General features: G+C 39.7%; 1 protein-coding gene across 1 annotated transcript in view; it reads right to left on the bottom strand.

Moving 5' to 3' along the window:
- Nucleotides 1–23,054, bottom strand: part of ARHGAP18 (Rho GTPase activating protein 18) — a 162,123-nt gene extending 139,069 nt beyond the window's left edge. The window contains exon 1 of the mRNA XM_081093880.1: nt 22,770–23,054. Coding sequence (XP_080950006.1) covers nt 22,770–22,813 — 44 coding nt within the window. The 5' untranslated portion in view covers nt 22,814–23,054. The remainder of the gene's footprint in view (nt 1–22,769) is intronic.
- Nucleotides 23,055–24,570: the final 1,516 nt, after the last annotated feature.

The following is a 24,570-nucleotide window of genomic DNA, read 5'->3' as shown; positions in this document are numbered from 1 at the left end:
CACAATTAAAAAGCGGCAACCAATTCAAAAAATAACTGTCAGACATCAGCTTTTCTTCATCGTTAACACAGGCTCTTTCCATTATCCCATGATTCTCACCTACCACGGTCCGTCCATGTTCTCTTACACTGTGCAGAAGATACTAATGAGTTGGAGCTTTGAGGCAGAGCCACCACTCACTGAATAGTCACAAAGCCTTCATGAGATTCCCTTTTAGCACTGACAAGTCAGATAATCACTTTGTAAATTTAGCAGGGAGAGCCATCAATGACTAGTTGGTGTAAAATTGAATGAAAATGAAACAATTTCAGATGATCAGAAAAAAATAATGAATTTCAAAGTATCATTTCAAACATTCCATTTTTTAGCAAAAGAAAAAAAGCGGGTTAGGTATTTTTCTTTGATCCATTTAGGTAATAGCTGTGCACCCATCTCCTCATGGCCGTCCGTGCTGAAAGCCATGTGGCTTATACACGTCAACTGGCCTCAAGGAGCTCTCTATCTAGTTGCAGACAAGACAGGAAAGCTGCAGTACTCAGAGTCCCTTTCTCATCTATGATCTCATGTGTCTCTGAGAGGCACTATCACTGAAAATAACAATGGCTTCTGTTTGAGGGTACCAAATACTATTCTAAGCACTTTACATATACTCACTAACTTAATCTTCATGCAATGGTAGGAGATAACTGGTATCTTCCATCTCTTTCATCAATGCCAGGGTGAACAATTAACCCCAAATCACACAGATATCTTAAGGGATAGACTGGTGTCCAAACCCAGCACTTTGCTCCATAGTTCATGAACTATGCAGTCCTAAGAGAAGGATGATTGTCACAAAGCCTTCATGATATGTCACAGGTTAAAAAGAACCAAGCCAGATAAGCACTTTATAAAACTGCAGGGATAGGCAGCAATGATTAGCAAAGTAAGATGGAACAAAAATATTGTGAGACCCATCGATAAAAGGCCCTATACTGGGAGGAAGCATCTGAACTCCATTTACATGGTTTATCAAATTAGAATGATCAACTTCTGGGGAAAATTCAAAGGCCTGCTTTATGGAATCAGTTGGAAAGATGAGAACTAGAAACCACTCCAAACATCCCTCTGGAAGTAACACCTACACAAAATCATTATCCTGAGATGAAATTCTACTTGGAAGTTTTAGGAGGAATAACCATGATTATTTAATAACCACTTCTCATAGTCATCTAAAACTACTATAATTGGAGGATGTATTTACACCTAGTATTTACCACCAATGAAATAAAATATTGACACTGAAGATGGTATGTGTATGATGAGATACACAGACATAAAGTCATAGCCAATGGTCACCAGTGAGGAGACCTAAAGGAATTTGACAAGTGGCTCTATGGTTTTCTTTCTTTTTGCACCATAGAATGACTATGTTTGTTTTCCTTTATGAGACTTATGGAAAGAAGAAAAAAATAAGAATGCAAGTGAAGAAAGGGAAAAAGTACATTGGTAAATGTAAATTATTCCATGAAGAATTTTACAAGTGAGTTTCAATTTTTGTTGTTCTAAAATACATTACAATCATTGTCAATAGCTTGAAGACAGAAATACCATGGTCTGTCTTTAAACTGATAAACTGTATTTGTTTTAGGCCCTTGTTTAACATTTTAAGAAAAATATGTATAAGAGGATATGTTTTTTTATTGATTTTAGAGAAAGAGGAAGGGAAAGGGAGAGAAACATCAATGTGAGAGAGAAACATTGATCTGTTGCCCCTGACCAGTGTTCAAACCACAACTTGGGTATATTCTGACCAAGAATTGAACCAGTGACCTTTCAGTATAAGGGACAATGCTCCAATCTACTGAGCCACACCGGCCAGAGCTATAACTGAATTGTTAAAGGTGAAATCATGTTACATTTCTGAAGTAAACCCAACTTGGTCATTATATATTATCCTTGTCACATGCTGCCAGATTTGGTGTGCTAGTATTTTAGTAAGGATTTTTGCATCTAGTGTAATAAATAATATTGTAGCAATTATTTTTAACTAGTACATTCAATAATAAGATCTAATGGTGGTTCTTATAACCTCCATAATTTCAAACTAATGATAAGCACAAACAGCTTTTCAAGATATTTGCAACAACTGTTATGTGGTATGAAAATACCTGTGACAAAGAACCGTGTTTTGCTAATAGTATTGTGGTTTACTGCCTACATTCTTAAAAGAAACATTCAATTTCACCGAGACATTACTAAAAATTCAAAATGTTTTTCTGTTCAAGTTCAAATATTGGTTAAATGAACAATAAATGAATAGTAAGTTATGATATAAATCAAAATGAAATAGCTGTTAGATTAAGGTACCTATATTCTTATTTCACCAACTAATTTGTGGTGTTAGACTTCTTACTAAAAGCATATTTCTGAATGACTCCAGACCTCCTCCCCTTCTTTTTATCCAATGGAAAAGCAAATGGACTCAATGCCACTGAATTGGATACTTAAAATGGTTAAAGCAATAAATTTTATTTATGTATGTTTTGCCACAATTTTTTTAAAAAGCAAATGGAATCACAAAGTATTTAGAAGGTTTTGGTTTTTTTTTTTTTTTGTGTGTGTGTGTTTTGTTTTGTTTTGTTTTGTTTTAGATTGTTGGGAGGCAGGAGTATAACAAAGTTAGGTATATAATAACTATATTTTTTAAAAACACCAATTTCTTTGGATAACCCAGCAACTTAAAACTTTGCTGAGCTAAAATTGAAAGCAAAACTGAGAGGAAAAACTAAAGAAGTGAAAAAAGTTATGAAAGCAAAGATACATGTGTTTATTATGAAATTAAAACACAAAGAGCTCCTTAATTGAGAAAATAGAGAAGCATTACTGCAAATGACATCCCCATTAGTACCACGTAAAAGGCAAGGAACAGCTTACAGCTCACATGTGACTATAAAGTAAGTTAACTGGCTTTACAATAAAACACATTCTAATACCACATAAGAATTGTCTATGAGGGAGATTTTTATGTGGCTCATGAGTCTATTCCAAAAGATATTCCAGTATAAGGGTTTCCCGTGCACTTTGATCTATGAGAAAAACTTGTAATAATGATCCCCAAGGCGTTCACTCCTCATAAATTTTCTTCAAAGGGTTTGTTTTAGAATAATCGGTAGTCAGTTTACAGGCAAAACTGCTTCTTTATTCTAGAACCTTAATCAAAAACTCTAGTATTCATAAGATATGCAGAAAAATCAACTACATTTAAACTCGATCCATTCACATGATTTACAAATACACAGATCAGACAGGTCCTGCTACTTTTATTATTGTCATTCTTAAAAATAGAGCACTCTTTAAAGTGCTCTATTAAGCACTTAAGATTTTCCAGGTTTCCCTTATAAGTAAGGTAACATGTAACTGCAATGAAAAATAATCAATGAAAAATAAATTTACTTAATCACATAAAATGTGCCTACCCCAAAACAGAAAAGACACTTTCCTAGAAACTAACAACATATCAGAAAAACAGCATCAATAATAACTTTTGGGGGGAAAAAAAACAACACAAAAAATTCTAGAATTTTTTCTGTTTATATGTTGTAGCTGTTGTTTTTCTTAATCAAATGTGAAAAAAGTTTTTAAAAAGTATTATCCATTTATTTTCATGATTTTGGCAGGAGGCAATAAATTTAGTATTTTGCTACCTTTTATTAAAATCAAGACCAAAAATGTCTGTACTTTTAACTTGTGATCTGCTGTAGAATTTGAGTTAATGAATCCATTTTTCTCCTTACTTTTTGTAGATAGAAAATCTAGGATGATAAATAAGAAGAAACCAATGCATCTAGGAAGAGTGAGTACATTCAAGAGGCCATCAGCTGTTACTTTGTCCCATTGAGCAATTACTGAACATTTGAGCTCCAAAGACACAAATAGAACATCATCACCACCTCTCACTTCTGTTTCTAGCTTCTGTCCCCTTTAAAGATTTAGAACAACAGACATTTTGCAGGTACCTAAATAACGAATGCGAGGAGTATAAAGGAAAATGTATTTATCATTTCCGCATGACCTGACATGCCCTTTCATTCATGGGAGCTTAACTTTCCCCAATGACTCTATTATTAAATACAAATATATTGCTATTTAATCTACTATTAAGGCCTAGTGTTTGGATCCTGACACATAGACTCAAGCAGATCTTCCATTCTCCTCACCGTGCATTGCTCTGCCTGGTTCCATGACCCTTTCTCTTCAGGATTCTAAACTCAGTTTCTAACTCAGCCCTCTTGATTTCTTGGAGTTGACTGTTTATTAGTTGTCTAAATCCTGTCTATCCCTCACCACTTAGCTAACTTCCCCCAAGCATAACTTCTGACATGCCACACTTATGATACCACCCAGCACATATTCTAGCTGATCAATTCCTGGAATTTCACTTTAATTTCCAGGCTAGATAATCCACAAAATAATGAGTCTGACATTATTTTGCAGTAATTCTCTAAGCTATTTTGAGAAGTGGGAGAAGAGATACATTTGCATAGCCCAAGACTCCAACTTGATAATCAGGACTCTGATGCAGGAAGTGACATATGCCAAAGGAAAGACTACATCTTGCTCAAAGAATGTGAAACATGCAAGAGATTCAACATCAGATAGGTATATCATCAAAACATTAGTGAAGAGCCCTAGCTGGTTTGGCTCAGTGGATAGATCATCGGCCAACCGACTGAAGGGTTCCGGGTTCAATTCTGTTCAAGGGCACATACCTCGGTTGAAGGCTCAATCCCCAACCTTAATCAGGGCATGTGCAGGAGGCAACCAATTGATGTGTCTCTCTCAGATCAATGTTTCTCTCTCTCTGTCTCTCCCTCTCTCCTCCTCCCCCCTTCCCTCCCACTCTCTCTAAAAAATCAATGGAAAAAATTTCCTCAGGTGAGGATTAACAACAATAAAAAAGGCTCCAGGCAATCGAAATCAGAGTGCATCTTAGCGCTGCTGTTGCCTTTGGCTTTTGCAAGAGTCCTGGCAGACACTGACTCAGCCTGTCTCACTTCATGGCTGGTTTCATCCTAATTCATTTGGTTTTACTTTAACTTACACACAAACATACAAGCCACACAAATGTATCAGTAGAGATAGTTATTACTATGCCTAACATTAATGTCAAGAGCATGTATTCTAAGCCTATCAAAAAATGCAATTATTTATCCAGGGAAGAAAATAGTTAATTACACACACCTGAAATAATTAGATTATTCAGATACTGTATACTCTGTAATGCACAAAAACAAAACTTTGAGTCTCATGGTGTCAAAAACAGAAGTCAAACACAAAAATCAACTAAGTCAGCAGAATTACATAGTTTGCAAATTACCTGCTTTCCATTTTCCTTTTCTAAATCCAATTACTGAAAAGACAGGCAATGTGGTGTAGAGGAAGAATTCTGAACTTGGGCATCAGGAATCCTGGATTCTAGTGTTGGCTCACACTGACCAAGTGTGACTATGGGCAAGTACCTCAACTTCTCTGACCTTAGTTTCCTTATATGTGAAAAGGGAAGACAGAGGAACAAATAATTGTAAGACCTCATCCAAGTCTAATCCCTCTAGTTCTAGCTTCCACTTTGGAGCCCACTGTTACAGCTATGACCTTGCTTCCCTACTTCAGACTTTTACTTGGACCAAGTGTGAGGCTTTGTACTATTGTCCAGCATCCCCTTTCAGAAAAAAGTCACTCTGTTACAAGACTGACCAAACATCTTCTCTAATTTTCCTCTAGTTTTATTCATATATAATTGACATATAACATCATGTTAGTTGAAAGTATAAAACATAATAATTCAATAAATGTATATATTGCAAAATAATTACCACAATAAGCTTCATTAACATCCATCACCTCATGTAGTCACTTTCTTTTTCTTGTGATGAGAACTTTTAAGATCTACTCTGTTAGCAACTTCCAAGTATGGTGACTTCCACTGTCACCATTCTGTACACATTATATCCCCAGAATTTACTTATCTTACACCTAGAAGTTTGTGCCATTGACCACCTCCACCCTGCCCTCTCCAACCCATCTCCCAACAACCACTAACCTCTTCTGTTTCTATGAGTTTTTATTATTATTATTATTATTATTATTATTATTTTAGATTTCACATATAAGTGATATCATACAGATGCAATAAAGAAATATAGAAGAAAGAAAGCAGGAGAGATGAATTCCTGCCAACTTCTGTGTGAAATGAAATTTGTGGGTATTTGATGCTGTTGACAAAGGATGTTATTAGACTGTTTAGAATTGCAAATGAGGTTAGATATTAAACAGGTTCTATTTTGCAACAATTAACAAGAGTACAAATCTAAGCATGCTGGATCACATCGGAGATTTCCTTTGGCTCTTTTAGGCATGCTAGGAAGAATAGGAGTCACTTGGATTGTGTGTTCTACCCTTGAGCTCCCAAAGGGGAAGGAGGGCAGGAGGAAGAGTGTTAGTCACTGCAATTAATTACTCAATGAATTTTCTAAGCTATGATCATCTATCCTTTGGAGCTTTTATCTAAGTACCTCTAAGAACTCTTGAATATTAATTATTATAATACTGTCCTGAAATAATTTTGGGCTTTGATTAAAATTACATGCCCTACTTTCGAATACTCTCTTCAGGTGTGGAGCCTAAAATAATCCTAGAAGGTTAGAGCTTGGATGGACATTAAAGCTCATCAAGCCCCACCCTCACCTTTTTCAGATGAGGTTGAGACTAAGAGGTTAAGAGACTTGCTTGATTTCAGTCACGGAGCAGACCTAGCCACAGAATGAACCACATCCTGCTCGCCAAGGTCTCACTTGAGCTTGTGCCAAAATAACATCCTATATAACAAAAGGCTAATGTGCAAATTGTCCCCTCGGGAGATCAACTGACCAGGAGTTCAACTGCTCGCGATGATGTGCACTGACCACCTAAAAATAAAGATCTCTAGAGAATTAGTGTGTACCCTTTTTTGGTTTGTGCCCTGCATAATGTTACAAGCCCTGCATTCCTGGTAACATATATTGTTATGTCTGAAAAAGCATAGAAATTAATTTTATAGAGCTCATAGGAGTATTCCTTGACTCTATCGTGTTCTCAGATTTTCAATTTACTTTAATTTTGCTACAGTAATGCCAGAGTTACTGAATAGAAATAATGCCAGGAGATCCATTTGGTTAATCTTCTGCCAAAAATAAAGAACTGGCTTTCTACTTCGATTTATCAAAGTCGTGCTCCAAATTGGAGATAAGGCAGAGATTTATACTGGCAAAATATCAGGTCAGGTGTTCCTCACATTAGTTATCGGTGGCCTGAATCATTAATGATTCATTACAGAAAATAAATTCTACTGCAAATTGGAATAAGAGGTTGCTTGCAGCCTATAAATGTCTCCCATCTCTTTTGTTCTCACACGCCATCTAGTGTTGCCTTAAGGGAATATTTAGCTAAATTCTCATCCTGCCTGGAGAAGTGAATGCCTTAGCTTGGAAGAGATCTAGTCAAAGCCCTACCTTCATTTTTGTATGACCCCGACTCACTGATTTCTAGAAGTAAAACATAGATAATTTCTGATAGGTATGGGATTCAATTTTATTTTGGGATAGTGGAAGGCATCCTCTGTAATATCCTGTTGACTTTACTGTGTTTACTGTTCTTAAGCCTCATTTATTAACAGTTTCAGTAGCACAGAAGTGAGATGCATACACTCACTATTCCTTATAGAAACTTAAACATTACAGTGGTTCTGGAGTGAGACCAATGACTGTGATTTGGATAAAGTGATATACTTTACTCAGCCTCAGTTCCATCATCTGTAAAATGGGAACCACCATATCTACATCATCATTGTATCTATCTCAGAAGGTTGTTATAGAGAGAGAAAACAAAGAATGCATGAAATCCCTAGGAGACTTTATGATCCATGGAAGCCACGGATTAATGGCAGCTATTTTTAATATTGTCTGAGTATCCCTATAAAATGGAGTTCTCAGTAGCCAATAATTGATTGGATCAGAACCCATCTGGGCAAATCAAAATTGGATTTGTACAATAATGGGAGCATCCTTTTTTTCTACTAACAATTCTCCTGGGGCATATGCAATGCAGTGTAATAGGTAAGAGTTGTGGCTCTCACGCTGGCAGGTGGGGCTCAAACCCCAGGTTCTTTCTCCACTTACCAGCCACGGGACCTCAGACTTTCTACTTGACTTCTCTGTGGTAAAGTTGCAACATCTGCCATAAAGGGATACATGATAATACCTATCTCACTGGGTGTTTGTGTGGGGGGGTGTGAATATTAAATGACAAAAGTCATTTACTTGGCACAAGTACCAATAAAACTGTTGTAGAACTACTAATCTTTAACTAAACCTAACTTTTCAAGAAAAGGATTGCTGCAATATAGACATTGATTTCCTTAACGAGCAAAACTGCTTTATTTTAGGTGTTTCTGATAAGTATTTTTTACAAATGTCATCTTTTTTTTTCAAATGTCATCTTCTTGGAAAACCTTTTTGGTAGAAATAGTTCTGTTTTAGTGTAAACAATAATTTCCGCAGATTTCTTGCTCTCTGGCCCGCACTGTGCTGCATGCTGTAGTTATGATGTCATTTAGTCCCCAGGACAACGCCTTGGAGGAGGAGGGCGTGACCATTCCCTGACTGTACGGAGAAGAACTGGAGCCTTGGCATTAACTTACCCGAGTTCACGGAGCTAGTATATACGGAGAATAAATAAATAACCGGGATCCCCATCCAGGAATGCTTCTAACCTCTGTGCGAAATAGCCTCCCCACTTATAAAAATGGTCCTGGAAGTACTTCAACGTGAAATAATCCCCAGGTCCTAAAGAAGATTGCTTAACTTCTCTAAGTCTGTTTTCCTCAGATATAAAAGAAGAGTGATTTAAATAGATGGTCCAAGAAAACTGAAAACTTTAGAATTTTTTTTAAATATATTTTGATTTTTTACAGAGAGGAAGGGAGAGAGATAGAGAGTTAGAAACATCGATGAGAGAGAAACATCGATAAGCTGCCTCCTGCACATCCCCTACTGGGGACATGCCCGCAACCCAGGTACATGCCCTTGACCGGAATCGAACCTGGGACCCTTCAGTCCGCAGGCCGACGCTCTATCCACTGAGCCAAACCGGTTTCGGCTAGAATTTTTTTTATTTATTAAATGTATTGGGGTGACATTGTTCAACATGAACGTATAGGTTCCAGGTATGGGTTTCTGTGTTACAAGATCTGTATGTGAAAATGTTAGAATTTAAAACAATTATTTTTACTTCGTGAATCTGGTTCGTGAGTCTAGAAATTTATTTATTTAAAATTTTAAAATATAATTCCTCACAATTTTTTGGTTGGATTCTCTAATTGGTATTCTAAAAATTCTAATTCATTTATATCAGTATAACTAAAAGTTAGATTTGATATTATCTAATTCAGAATTCAAAAAGTACAAGGATATCTATTCTTATGTATATAACATATTAGCTCTGTTTTTGGTACCCACAATTTATATACCCAGATTAAAATATAGTGTATTAAATCTATAACAAAATTATGCAATATTATAAGACTTGCTTGTTTATTAGTTCTACATATTCTTCTCTTACTCTATAATACTTAATGTTAAAAATCTCTTTACTCATTAGTCAGTCCCAAATTCTTTATGTTAGTAAATATCGAACAAGGGAGAGAAATCTGCCACAAGTCAACCTGAATATCAGCAGGGGAAAAAATCACCTGCTGCATTTTGTTTTCCTTTCCCTCAAGGCAGCAGCCAAACATATTAAAATAAAAAGGAAGATGGCAATATTAGTTTAACCTTATATTTTTTAGCACTCAATTAACACACATCCAACAGCTGGAATGGAACTACTTGCTATTACAGTACTGACGTAATAGGTAGCACTGAACTCAGGCTCGGCCCCCATAAATCATCCTACACAGCCAAGCCTGTTCAGTGGCCTGGCCAAGAATGTGAATTCTTCGGTAGTAGTCCCTTTGATAAGGGAACTGAGTCCTTGACAAATTAACTTATTCTTGTCGTAATTACATTTGGAGTAGAAAGAAGGAAGAGGACACCCCCACATCTTTGACCACCCATTGCAATGTCCGTAATCTTTCATACAACACTGTCGGCATTCTCTTCATAGCACTCCTAACTCTGGCATGTTTATTAACTGTCTCTCTTTCCTCATCAAAACTCAGGCTCCATGACATCAGGAATTCAAGTATGTCTTAATCTGAAAACTCTTCATTGACAAAGACAAACAGCGATGGTTTGGTGTTGAGCTGTTAGTGGCCGTCTCCTGAGCGCTGAGGATGTTTGCCCTGAGAAGACAATTTTCTTCCTGGGCAGAAGACATTTCAGGATGGTTGTACCTCTCCTCTTAAACTCTTTCCTTAGGTGTTTTTCATAGACACTCTCATTCAGCAGCATGGACTTTGTACATCTCCGTCAAGTCTGGAGTTTCAAGGCTCTTCACGTACTGAGGCTCTTATAAGCATCCTCTTCTTTCATTAAGAGGATCACATCTGCCCTGTGATGTACGTAATAAGATGTACTCCTGCACTGACACCTCACTTTCTAAATAAAACCTGGGGATCGTTTAGTACTGGGAAGGATGGACAAGCCTACGTGCACAGCTCCCTTTCGGCACCCTCTGTTCCACCCCTACCTCACCCCTCCCCACCCCCGCCCCGTGCCTCAAATCATTAGTAGTTCTGGCAAACTACACATCCAGACATGAGCTAACCATCTGTGCCCCTTTGATTACTTCCACGGGGGAGTAGACCTCAGCTTGCTGCCAGACCTGAGAAGAGGCCAGCAGGTGACAGCAGTCCGGTGCTTTATGCGGCAGCATGGTTTATAAGGCCAACCTTCCCCTCGTACTTAGGGAGATAGTGAACATAAGTCGCACAGAGCATCATATGCCTTCCAATGGGGGCAGGAGTAATTGAACAAGTGGTAGCCATGTTGCTATCACACAATGTTATCCTGGGCTTGGGTGTGTTGTACTTATTCTTAGCCTCACTATTTCCACTGTCTCCTAAATTTCCCTTGATATCACCTGAAATAGGCCTTTTTTTTTTTTTTCTTGACAGCTTAGATTAACCAGAAACCTACATCCACTGCTGGGTAGCGTCCCGCAGGCCTGGCAGAGCTCTGTGGGAGGTGATACCCAGGCGCAAGGGCCTAAGGAGCGTTTCTAAATGCACAGATCCCTGGCCTTTATTCTCTAGAAATGTTGATTCGGGAAGATTAAAGTGGGGCCTGAGAATCTGTATTCTTTCAAGGTTATTCACAAACCCCTCAACCCTCCACCTCACTATACCTGAAACGTATCATTTTGGGAATCCACTGACTTAAACTATGCTCCTCTGAGCAATGCAAAAAGTAACAATAACTAAGTTAATCTTGCTCTCAGCACAAGGGGAACATTCATTCATTCATTCATTTGTGCATCAGGCGCCGTGCTAAAAATTGGCAGGGAAAATAAAGATGAATAAAATAACAGTTCCTGTAGGTAGGACAGACTACAGTGCTCTGGGGTCCAGTGCAAAATAAAAATGCAGGGTTTCTTGTTCTAGTAATAAGCATTTCAAGACAGTGGCAGCAGAGCATTAAGCCAAGCACAGGGCCCATCTGACCGTGGGCAAAACCTAGTCATTTTCGAAACCCACATTCCTATGAGCAATGAAAAAAGAAGCAGGAAGTACCTCTTTTTGCTCTCAAAACAAGGAGCGCCTTCAGCTATGCCCATGACACTGGCCCTGCCTGCATATAAAGGAGGAACCTAGAGCATTCTCAACTGAGAAATAAAGTTCAAACAGGCAAAAGTGATGAGTTAGTAAAAAAATTTTTATCATTAGGAGTCTCTATTATAATCAATTTTTCTATGCAGTTGAATAACTAGTCCTTGCACTTCCAATGAATGTACTTAAAATCATAACAGTCACAAGATAACAAATTACTATTCTCCATTACATTGGGGTTTTCCTGGGTGCTACTGCCTTCTAGAAGCTATAAAAATAAATCCTTAGGAATAAAAGCTTCTCTTTGTAGAGCTGACTAAGGCATAGCAAGTGATATCCATGAAAAGGAAAGAATAACAAGTCTTCATTTCTGCTTAACTCACAATAGCTTCTAAATATCCTTGCTAATCTCCTAATGAAATGCCAAAAAAAAGTGTAAAATTCTTACATAAGACAGCCAGCTTGAAATTTGAATTAATCCAAAAGCACTTAAAAATGAGCCCTTTCATACTTTAGAACATTATTCTGGGTAAGCATTTGTCAAACTCCTGCTGACACTACATGTTAGTAATCATCATGATTCCATAATACAGGATTCTGCAGTTTAAGAAGTTGGTGGCTATATTGTTGTGTGGATTTGGGGATCTATAAACCCAAATCTTGGTATTTATTCCTATCCATTTAAGGCCAGAGTATTTTTATTTGCTTTCTGTTTTTTTCTTTTGTTGTTGTTATTGTTGTGTTTTTAAAGTATAGACCAAAGGCGTGACCAAAATGCGTGGTCTTCATAACCCAGCGCTTAAGAGTTCTTTGTGTGGCCCATGATTGTTGAGGCTACTACATTAGCTGCCAAAGTACCAAAGATGTGGTTCTACATTTACTATTCATGGTTGTTTTTCCTGATTTGTATTCTGACAGAATACTAGCTTCAGAACATTACAAATAGCAATCAACAAAATTAAAATGAACACAGCTATATAGTGTGCTGAAATGGTGATGTTGGGGAAGTAGATCTCTAAACAAAAGTACATCCAGAGCAACAGGGCTTTATGCTGCTTTAAAAAAACAACACATCGACCCAGGTGTTAAGGGATGTTTTCTCCCTGCACACACAGGAGGAAGAGCCAGGAAAGAAAACTTCATTCATGCCATTGCTAGCTATTTCCAGAAGGTACTTATACATTTGAACTTGCTCCCATTTAACCAGGAATGGGTGATGAGATGTGAGCTATTCGTCGCTCCCTTCAAAATAAAACCTCACTCACTTTCAGGAAAAGTGGAAAGGGAAATTATCAAGTATACAATTATAATTAATTTTTCATAGTAAAAAACAAAACTTACAAACTAATACTTACGAGTTTTACTAAGGAAAATAAAAAGAATTTTTGCTGAATTGAACACAGTGTACCTTTTGGACTAAAGTCCACTAAAAACTAAATGTAATGGACATGCAATAAACAACATTTTAGTTTCTAGTTTTTCTTCAAACTGAGAATGTAATAAAATCTATATGTAATTGGTACTTCAAACTTAGTAGTCAAAACATCTTATACACACCTTGACTAGCAAAGCCCATATGATAGTTCTGAAAAGCATGATGATGAAATCAGTATTCATCAAAATCTTTTAAAAATATAGACCAAACCTGGAGAATCTGACTTAGTAAGTCTGGAGTGAGGCCCAAGCATGTTTTATGTTTTAAATAGAATTTTTAAAAAATCCATGCCATGACCAGTGTGGCTCAGTTGGTTATCCCATTCACCAAAAGGTTGCCAGTTCAATTCCCTGTCAGGGCACATGCTGGGCTTGCAAGCTTAATCCCCAGTAGGGGACATGCAGGAGACAGTCAATCAGTATTTTGCTCTCACATTGATGTCTCTCTCTCTCTCTCCTTCTCATCAACTTTAAAAATCGTTCAAAAGATTCCTTAGGCGTTGCTGGGACATTGTTCTCAATTAATGGTTCTCAAATGTGGTCTCCGCACCAGCAGCATCAGCAACATCTGGGAACTTGCTTGGAAATGCAACTTCCAGCTCAGCACCCAGACCTGCTGCATTGGAACCTCACTGGGAGAGGTTTAACAAGCCCTCCAGGTCATTCTGATTCACGCTAGTTTGAGAACAGATATTTAATCAAAAAATGAGCTAGGTCAAAATCATCATCATGTAACTACTAAAATAAAGCAACCAGACCTTTCACCAGATTTGATTTATAGTTTCCATAGTCAACACACAGATCAAAATAAATCTAAGAAATGTATTTCTTTATAAAAGGACCTAACGGCTGCTACTGTGGAAATGTTCCCACAAGTGATCACTTTTGCCACTTTGACCTCCTTCCTGGGTTAGAGCAGAGGTCGGCAAATGTTTGCTGTAAAGGCCCAGATGTCAGTGTCTCGCCCAGCCCTGCATCTCACATGGTCTCTGTCACAACCACTCAACCCTGTCATTCACAATATGTAAATGAACGGGTGTGTCTGTATTCCAATAAAACTTCGTTTACAAAAACAGGTGTCAGGCCAGATTTGGCAGAAGGACTATAGTTTGCTGAGCCCTGAGTTTAAGTAATGATGGCAGACTAGTTGGGGGGGGGGGGGGGGATGAAACATACCATCTCTCAGCCATAAATAAACACTCTCCCATGAGCACAGATTTATTCAATATGGAAGTTTCTTCCAGGTGAAGAACAACAGACTACGAGGGAAAGGAGAAAAAGAGACCGTGTTGTGTGTCATTTACTCACTTATCGTGTTTTCACATAGTAAATGTTAAATAGAATGCGCTAACATGTCATGAAAAGAAAATGGGAAAACAAAACACATGTTACAAAATGAGTGGAGCCGAACTGAAAACACCATACAATTCCAACTATCTGACATTCTGGAAAACGGTGCTAAATAAGAGCTAAGTGGTTGCTAGTGGTTAGGGGAGAGGGGAGGATGAATCAGAAAAGCACAGAGCATTTTTAAAGGCGCGAAAACGCTATGTATGAGACTATAATGGAGGATACATGCATAATAAATACATTTGTCCAAACCCATAGAATGTACAATACCAAGGGTGAACCTTAATGTAAACTATGGGCTCTGGGTGATTATGATGTGTCAATACAGGTTCATCAGTTGCAACACATGTACCACTCTGGTGGGAGATGTTGATAATAGGGAGGCGAGGCATGTGTGAGGGCAGGGGGTACATGAGAAATGTCCTTTCAACTTTGCTGTAAACCTAAAAGTGCTTAAAAAAATAAAGTCCATTTAAAAAAAAAACCCCAACAACAATGTTATCTATGCAGGGAATGAGAAAAGAGCTCTAATAGGATTATTACTATTAGTTGAGGGAGCTTAGAATATAAAAATAATGCCGGTGAGACATCTGATATCATATTGTTGTTCCAATTGTGACAGTTCTGTTCCAATAAGTCACACTCTCTGGCCCATTAATTCAAGAATCTCAGCTCGTGGTTTCAGGATTAAGTGAAAGAATTGCTTAAGTGAGCCCACTCATGCCTATATCTTCCCGAACTGATGAATATCTGGTACATAGAAGGCATACAATCAATATTGGGTAATAACACGAATGAATAAATTACCACTGAGTGGCTACTTAAAAAAAAAGAAAGAAAGAAAAGAAACGATGCTTTAATAATGATATAATTACTCCAGGAATGTAAAAGGGAAGATTGATGAGCTCTGAGAAAGCTAATGTTAGGTCTGGCTCTCCAGGAATGAATAAAATTCTGTAACTTGGGGAAGGAGAAGAAAGGTATTCTGGGTAAAGAAAACAGTAGGTGTAGAGGTAGAAAGCTTAAAATTAACACACAGAAAAAAAAACAAAAGATCAACACGGCTAGACCATGGAGTAAACTGGTGAAAGAGGAAGGAGATAGACTTAGAAAACGAAGGCAAATTGTAGCTTGAATGTCTCAGAAGTTCAGAGATTGTCTGGAGGGCATTGAAGGAGAATGCTTAACAACCCAGTTAAAGATGGAAGGAATTTATTGAACCAAAATAGTGTTCAGTAGAATGGGAGGAAAAATTAGGGAAACTTTTCTGAACCTGCATAGATATTCTTTCCTATTAGGTGAAAGGTCCTAAGAAGATTCTCCCCTTTCTCAGTCAGGAGACTTTAGAAAGGTAAGATTCTTACCTGAGTCAAGAAATACAACAGGAGAAGCAACCAAAGCAAAAATAAATCCTACTCTGTTGTAGATATGTTGAATTTCAGATGTTTGGAAAAAGATCACGTGTAGTCTCAAATGTGTATTTAATAGAGGAACCTATATGAACCCATTCTGAAAGCTTGAAAACACAAAGCAAACAAACCACTAATATTTTTAAACAATAAACAAGATATGACACACTTGTAAAATGCATTGCATTTTTAAACCAGAATAAGAGGTGAAGAGGGCACATTCTTGGAAAGCCAGAGGAGACTATTGCAAGATTACTCCCTTTCATGTTTCAGGAAAGGGAAGTCCAGTTCTTTTCTTACTGGTAAGTACTTCTGGAAGGTAAAAGAACCATGACAAAATCCTAAAAAAAAAAAAAATCAATGTTTGGTCCTCCCAGCCCCAAAGATTTCCTCGGTCCACTATAGGCCAGGGCAGGCCTCCCAAGTTCAGCCTCTTACCAGGCTAACTCTAGTGACAAGATTCCAAAAATGGTGTGGAAGTTCTAGTAAGCAAGTCTTTGCAAAAGCAGGGGTAGAGAATAATACAATTTACATATACAGCCCTGGCTGGTTTGGCTCAGTGCATCAGCCTGCAGGTCCTGGGTTCGATTCCGGTCAAGGGCACCCATTTTGGTTGCAGGCTCATCAATTTCTGGCCTTGGCTGGGACACATGCAGGAGGCAACCAATCGATGTGTCTCTCTCACATCAATATTTCTCTCTCTTCCACTCTCTCTAAAAAAATTAAAAATAAAAATAAATAAATAAAATCAGTGGAAAAGTACCCTCCAGTGAGGATTAACAAAAAATAAAAATTTACATATATAGTCAGAAGGTCAAATTCAGCCTTCTTAATCCCACGGAATGTAATGGTAGCAATTTGAGATATGGGAGGTGATAGTTACTAAAAACAGAGTAAGCCATAGGTCACTGGCCCCAAGGGTACGGTGGACAGTAACACAGTTAATGAGTAAATGACTCTACGGCACATAAACTTATTTTTTCCTCCAGACTTACAGCAAGCTGTTTTCTAGTTTAAGCCAAAAGAGATGTTTTATCTGAATATCCAGAATAAACCATTTTCCTAAAATAATATGTTGGCTTCAAAAAGAGTTCACAGGATACCAAAAATATCATATGTAAAATTAAGTGGTAAGATTATAAAATATGTCATTTATTTGGGGCCAAGTCCCAGTATTTTCTGAGTTTTCTATAGGACAGATACCAAAAATATTACATTTGGGTGGTAGGATTACGATTTAGTATCTTTGGGGACATTATGTGTATTTTCCAGGTTTTCTACCACAAAAATACATTACTTCCTCAATTGAAAATAAAATATAATTTAACAAACAAAGGAAGTTTACATGCGCTGATTTCCACCTCTAGTGCTACCTCCTTAATTCAAGTTACCAATATCTTCTCTCTGTCTACTGCTATAGCTTCTTCCCTGGCCTCCCTGTTTTCCCCCTTAGCCCTACAGTGAATTCTCCATTTAGCAACCAGAATGCTGCTTGAAGCTTTAAAGTCCTCCAGTGGGTTCAATGCACTTAAAAAATTCAGTCTCTGGGAGACCCATTGACCTGGCCCTGGCCTATCCATCTAACTCTTAACTTCTCCTTCTCCCCACACTGGTCCCTAATCTTCCTCTCTCCACCATCACGCTTTTCCCTAACCCTCCCCCAACCCCCAATGTCTTTCTCTGTTTTTGCTACACTACATCTGTCTCTACAATAAACCAAGCAACTAGGAACATGTACACAGACTTCAATTCCATTCTCATCCCAGATCAAACATATCTTCAGAGAGCTTCCCTGCATACCTCACAGAAAGTCACACTCTCTATTATTCACAGCACTTACAACCACCCTGATATTATCTTATTGTCTCTTTCCCCATGTGAACCACCACCACACTGTAATTAATATAAGCTCCTTCAGACCAGGAACTTTATCCATCTTGTTCAAAAATCTATCTTTATTTATTTACTAGAGGCCCAGTGCACAAAATTCGTGCGGGGGGGGGGGGGGGTCCCTCAGCCTGGCTTGCAATGATGCCAGTGTCCCTGGCCCAGCCTCCGGCCCAAGGCCCCTCCCCTCCTTCTGTACAGCCGGGGTGCAGACGCTGGGCTCGTGTTGCCCGGGCGATGCCACCAGCATCCCACTCCAGCCTCTATGGGTGCTGTCATCTTTGTCACAGAGTGACGGTTAATTTACATATCACTCTTTTATTAGCTAGTGTTGTCATTGATTTTAGAAAGAGGGGGAGGGGGGAGGGAGGGAGGGAGGGAGGGAGGGAGGGAGAGAGAGAGAGAGAGAGAGAGAGAGAGAGAGAGAGAGAGACAGACATCAATGTGAGAGAAAAACATCGATTGACTGGCTCTGCATGCACCCTGACTGGGACTTGAATTAGACACTTTCTGGTGTATGGGATGACACTCCAACCAAATGAGCCACACAGGCCAGAGCCAAGCAGCTATAGTTAAATATCACAACAGAGCTCATCATATAGATGCTCAATAAACATTTGGTAAGGAAGGCAGGGCAGCTATCAACTGGAAAGATTTTACCTGAACATTGCTTTCAAGTTTATTTTATAACTAGAGGCCCATTGCATGAAGATTTGTTGGGGTCCAACCCCAGCAGGTCCAGCGGTTCCCAAAGTTGTGGACGGAGTTGGCAAAGAAGGAATGACACGGAGACAGCGTTCAGTTGATCAGCAGCCTAGCCAGGTTCTCTAGCCAGAATCTCCAGCCAGGTTCTGTGTTTTATTGTCTTGTTACATCTGTATTTATACCAGTTGATTTTAATCCTGTCAATTTCTATTCCAAAGATTAGGGCGTTTCTTATCTCCATTCCAGGGAGTAAAGATTATGTAGCTTAAGTGTGATTGTTCATAAAGTGAATAACTACCCACCTGACACTTAGTTAAGGGGTTTTATTTCCTCCCTAACTTCAGGGAAAAATCCTCACCTGGGGAAACAACCTTTCACGGGGAGGTGGTCCTGTTTAAAACACATAGCGTTAAGAGAGGGAGCAAACATGTGTCATATACGCCAGGTCCCTTGAAACATAAGCTGTGCAAATGTTTCTTCCCTGCAGTGACTGTGTCAAGCAGCAAGGGCAGACCGGTTTCCGGCAAAGATTCGCACAATAGACCTTCCTTCCCCTGGCTGACGGCATCGGTTTTCCTCCGGCACCCAGGACCCAGGCTTTTGGTCCAGCCACAGCAGAGAAGCCAAGCCTCTTCAGTCTTCAGTCATCTTCAGTCTTCACTCCACACCTGCATATGCAAATTAACCTGCCATCTTTATTGGGTTAATTTGCAAACTCATCCTGATTGGCTGGTGGGTGTAGCGGAATGATGACCAATTTACATCTTTCTCTTTTATTAGTCTCGATGTGCTTGAGGCAGTTATTAAGATTGTGCACTTTCTTTGTCAGCATGACACAACATTACCATTGCCAGTTTGTGTGATATACTGAAGTAGACACAGGAAATGGGGATTTAGTTAGGGGTATCCTTTGCATGCTTCTATGGGGGACTTCTTAGAACTGAAGGTCTCTAAGAGATTCATCAGGTTAACTCTGCAATTACTTAAGAGTGATGTAACCAAGACATTCAAATACAATAACACAAGAAACTTAAAGATGCAGGAGGAAGAAGTGGAAAATAGACAATGATTTGTTCCAAGAAATGCAGATATTCAGATTCCAACTGGATTTGCCCCCTTGAAGAGAAGTCATCATGACCTACCTTTATCCCTCCCATTCCACAGAAAACAGTGTCACAGAGAAACAATACCAGCCTTATCTTCATTATCCTCAAATCTTTGTATGTATCTGTGTTCCCAAGATAACTTCCTAGCACTGGCCATTTGAATGTGGCTGGCTGGGCTAAAAGCTAACTATGTCCTTGAAGAAGACACAGAATCCCTGGAATTTCGTAGATGAATATATCAATCCTGGAACTAGTCTGATATTTCTGGCCTCTTGCCTAGACTCCAGTTAAAATTTGAGTATTTCTAGTTCTAGTTGAGGTACAGTTATCCTTTCCCCAGGTTGCTAAAATCAAAGCTAGAAGTCACCCTAAGTAATGGAGCATTCATTTACTAAATCAAAAGCAATCAGTGTCAAGAACTTACACTTCCTTGCTATAGAAAGATAGTTGGTTCGTTTCTTTTACACTGCTACAAAAAAATCTGAAGTGAGGGTAGCTGAGAAAGTTCTGTATTTTGTTAATATTAAAACATTTCTGACCATGTGGCTCCTCTCTTGGAAATACTTAGGCTATATCTTGGTCTAGGTTTTGAGAATGAACAAACATGACCGAACCCTAAATACTAGTGAAGTCTATCCCAAAGATAGTGGTGGAAATAAAAAAATCAGACATAAATTCTTCCTTAATGAAGGAAAAGGCAGGAAAAAAAAAAACACATACATAATAGGACTTAAGTTCTGGTACTCTTTGACTGTTAAAGGAAAAATAAAATCCACTATATTTCAAGCATTTGCTTCACAGACAAAGCCACGTCAAAGGGATTAGTGAAATTCTACTTTGTATCCTATCTGATACGGAAGAGACATCAATGGTGGGTAGTGAGATTGGTGGGCAGTGAGACTGGGGCCGGTTAGGGACAGACACAGAGGGTGGCACGGCCCCACCACCATTCTCACCTCTTGAAAAGGGAAACGTAATGACTTGCACTGAAATAGTTTTACTTTTCATCGCATGTCATACCTGGATGCGAGGGGAGTGGAGGTGAAGAACTGTTCACCCACTCCTCAATATCCCGATGCAGGAATAACTTTTTCCCGTCTTCTTCTTCCACCTGATTGCTAAGGCACTGTTCTAGGTGATTGCTAATGGCAGTTCCTAGCAGTAGGACAAAATTTAAGTCTAACAGAACAGGAATGATCACTATTGATGAGGTGGCAGGAAGCACCTCCCAGAAACCATTCCATAGGGTGAAACCACCAAGAACAAGTAGAGAGAGATTTTGGAAGTCAGTTTTTCTCAGTAAAATTGTGGGTCACTGGGAGCTTCTGAAAAGGATGCTTCTTATGTTAATTGCACTGAAGGACACCTGGGTTGGAATTGGCTGACCTCCAGCCAGTAGGAACAGGTAAAGGTCAGAAGCCAGACTATTAACATCCCAGGACCTGGGCAGCTTTTGTCTTGCCACAGGACAGCTGAGAGTTCAGAACTTGGGGTGCTGCAAAAGCATAAAGTTGAGGTATTTACATCAGAAAAGGGAGGAAGGAATGGATTTCTCCTAGTCCCCAGGCTAGTAAGGAGACTTTAAAGAACTTGGTCCCTACTATAGAAGAAAGCCGATTGGACTGAATCCCTACAGAATAAACTAAAAATAGAAGGTTTTACCTCCACATAAGCTAGATCCATTACCCTTTCCTACTAGAAGCTGTTCACTTGGTCATAGCTAAATGGGCCCACAAGAGAATGGATCACAAACACTAAATTATGTTTAAAAGAAAGCTTTAAACATGATAATCTGTCCAGAAATTCCAACTTTTCCCCTCCTGTCAAATATTTACCACTGAACATCAAGTATTTTCTTGTCTCCCCCCCCCATAACCCCCCCTCCCCCTTATCACTGCCTGATTGATAATCCTGTTGTTTTCGTTTGGTAACCAAAGTTCTTTACTGTTTTAGAGAAATAACACAAGGCTACAGTTTTAAATGCACTGTTACTAATACGTTTATGTTTAGATTAAGCAGGAAATAAATCTAATATCAGATTAAAAACAAAACATTTTCCTGCCCCATTTGATTACAATTGCTAAATGTTAGGCAATGCTTGTAGACCTACTATTGCTTATTAATTTAGGATTGACTTGGAAAAGTGATCCTTTCAAAACTTCCAGCCAAACTAATAGTAATGAAAACTGTAGCTTTTATTTCATGACATTCTGGATAGTTTTTTCTTGGTAGTGCAGAGTTAAATCCGTTTACTGCCAAGCTCTGGGTTTATGTTCCCACAGCCTCCTCTCTCTCTCTCTCTCTCTCTCTCTCTCTCTCTCTCTCTCTCTCTCTCTCTCTCTCTCTCTCTTTTCTCTTTTACCTGAAGAGCCTCTGAAGATGCTGACTCCACAGTTGCCAACAAAAATGTTAATTTGCAACCACAAAGTGACATTTTGAATGTTTCTTTACTTTTGAACTGATGACTCTGGGGGAAAAAAGCCATCCTGCTCAACACCCGAAGAATACAAGGGTTGCTAATTTTTTACTTTTCTTTAAATTTGTGGGCTCCTATTTATTTCAAGAGGAAACCCTGAACACTTGTTTTTTTTATAAGTAACTGGATAACTGTAGTATGATTATTTCCTTTCTAGTCAGCTTAAGTTCAATGCTGATCAAAGTTGATGCAGAATTTTAATATTTTCAATTTTCCTCTGTTGGCTGTAATTAAAATCATACTCATCTTGAAAAGGCTACCAATTATGATTTCCATTTGCCTGTATGTCATGAGTACCTTTCCCCAGATTATGACAAGAATCTTTTTGTTTGTTTGCTAAGTACTTTTAACTTCATCTTGCAAATAGAGACCTACATTTTACCAAGCCGAGTCCAGAACAGGGTCAAGAATAACAGGGGTAAGAAGTTAACACTAATGATTATTGTCAACCTCAACCTGGAAGGATTTTTAAAATCATACAAAAAGTCCCTTTTCTCAGGCTTCGTTAAAAACAAACTTGTGAGAACAAGGCTAACAGCGAACAGACCTTTCTCATCTGTGGCTTCCAGGGCTCAGACATGCACCGAAAAGAGGAGAGCGTGCAAAGGTGCCCTCCTTACCTGAGGTGGAAGCAGTGCACCAGCTTCGTGACCACTGTCACCATCCTTCCCAGGGCAAGAGCCGGGAGCGCCAGGGTGACAAGAAGCGAAGGAAGAAACGGTGATCTGAGCCGCTGCAACAATCTTCCCAGGGCACTTTCTTCCGAGTCACACCTCCGCTCTCTGGCTCAGAAGTTGCATTCACTCGCGCGTCACGGTGAACCACAAGCCTGTCATTTCTGCTCCACCATCCAGCAGCTGCTGGAAGCGCTGGGCACCGTGGGCTGCGTCCGGCGCTCAGCAGGCAAAGTGGCTGGCGGGGGGAGGGGGCGGGGGGAGGGGGCGGGGGGAGGGGGCGGGGGGAGGGGGCGGGGGGAGGGGGCGGGGGGAGGGGGCGGGGGGAGGGGGCGGGGGGAGGGGGTGGGGGGGGGGTGGGGGCGGACTCCCGGGAAGCCCGCTGCGGCGGCTGCAGCTGAGAACGGATGCGGGAGCCGCAGCCGATTGGGCAGAGATCCGCTTTCCAGGAACTGGGTCTTCAGCTGCGGCTGGAGCGATGCTTCCCCACGCCTAGCGGATGCCAATGCTTGCTGCGAGCTCAGAGAGCGGCCGGCTACTGAGCATGCTCGGTTCCCGGCTCCTCCAGGGCCTTTCAGCGGGACGTGACCTCTCTAGCTGATCTGAGAAAGGGAGAATGAGAAGTGCGCAGAGTGTGAGCTGTAGTGGAGGTACTTGCTTGAACAAGATCACCTCGTCCCCGTCTATCCCTGGGGGGAAGGGGCGGGCGGGGGGGGGGGGGCGGGGGTCGAGGGGGAAAGAGGAAGAAGAAGAAGAAAAAATAAAGAAAAAGAAAGTAAAATATATAGAAAGGAAAGGACACATGGCACCGCACTTGGCAAATATTTTGATGGATAGGTTTATAGGGATGTTTGGAAGCTAATAGTCGTGCTTAGTCTTTAACTCTCTCCCTGCACAACTCCCCTAAGTTGCCTCTGGGGTCAAGTATGTGGTGTAGACAGTGAAAGGCTTTTAATCCTAACAAATCACTGTCGCTCAAGAAATTGGTATGGAATTGCCTATATTTGAAAGTCTAGGCGATGGGTCACGAATTAATTGATCTCTACACACGTGAAATCTGCCTCTAGACAATGGCTTTCTTAAGTCTTGTATAAAGTAATTGTGCAATTTTTGAAAATTAAATGTTAACAATCTATATTATAACATACATTTTGAAACGTAAATCTTTCAGTGGAAGCGGAGAATGTTGCTTATTCCTAATTGTGAACCCACAGCCTTTCTCTGGGCCTGGTGAAGTGCCCCACAGACGCTTGTGTGAGTGAAGTGTGGGTCTGTCGGATCATCTGTGAGTCACTCCCAGGGCGGCTGGAGCTCTTGAATTTGATATGGGCCTAAGTCCTGACCCTTGAGCTTCTCAGCTTTGCACTTGGGACTGGCCAAGTATTTGGAAATAGAAATACACTAAAATTTCATCATGTAAGTGTTCAATGCATAAGCAAAATTGGCTTTTAAATATGATTTTTATGTTTGTGTTGTTGCAGTGTATGTGTCTCCTTTTAATATATATATATTTTAAGGAAGGGAGAGGAAGAGAGAGATAGAAACGTCAGTGATGAGAGAGAATCATTGATCGGCTGCCTCCTGCACACCCCCTACTGGGGATGGAGCCTGCAACCCGGGCATGTGCCCTGACCGGGAATGGAACTGTGACCTCCTGGTTCATAGATCAGCGCTCAATCCCTGAGCCACGCCAGCTGGGCTCCCCTTCTCTTCTCTCTTCTTTCCAGCCCTCTAAGATGTGTTTTGC

Source organism: Myotis nattereri (genome assembly GCF_964212035.1).
Source record: "Myotis nattereri genome assembly, chromosome: 6".
Taxonomy (NCBI): domain Eukaryota; kingdom Metazoa; phylum Chordata; class Mammalia; order Chiroptera; family Vespertilionidae; genus Myotis; species Myotis nattereri.
Note: the sequence above shows the minus strand (reverse complement) of the source record. Positions and strands in the feature narration are given on the sequence as shown.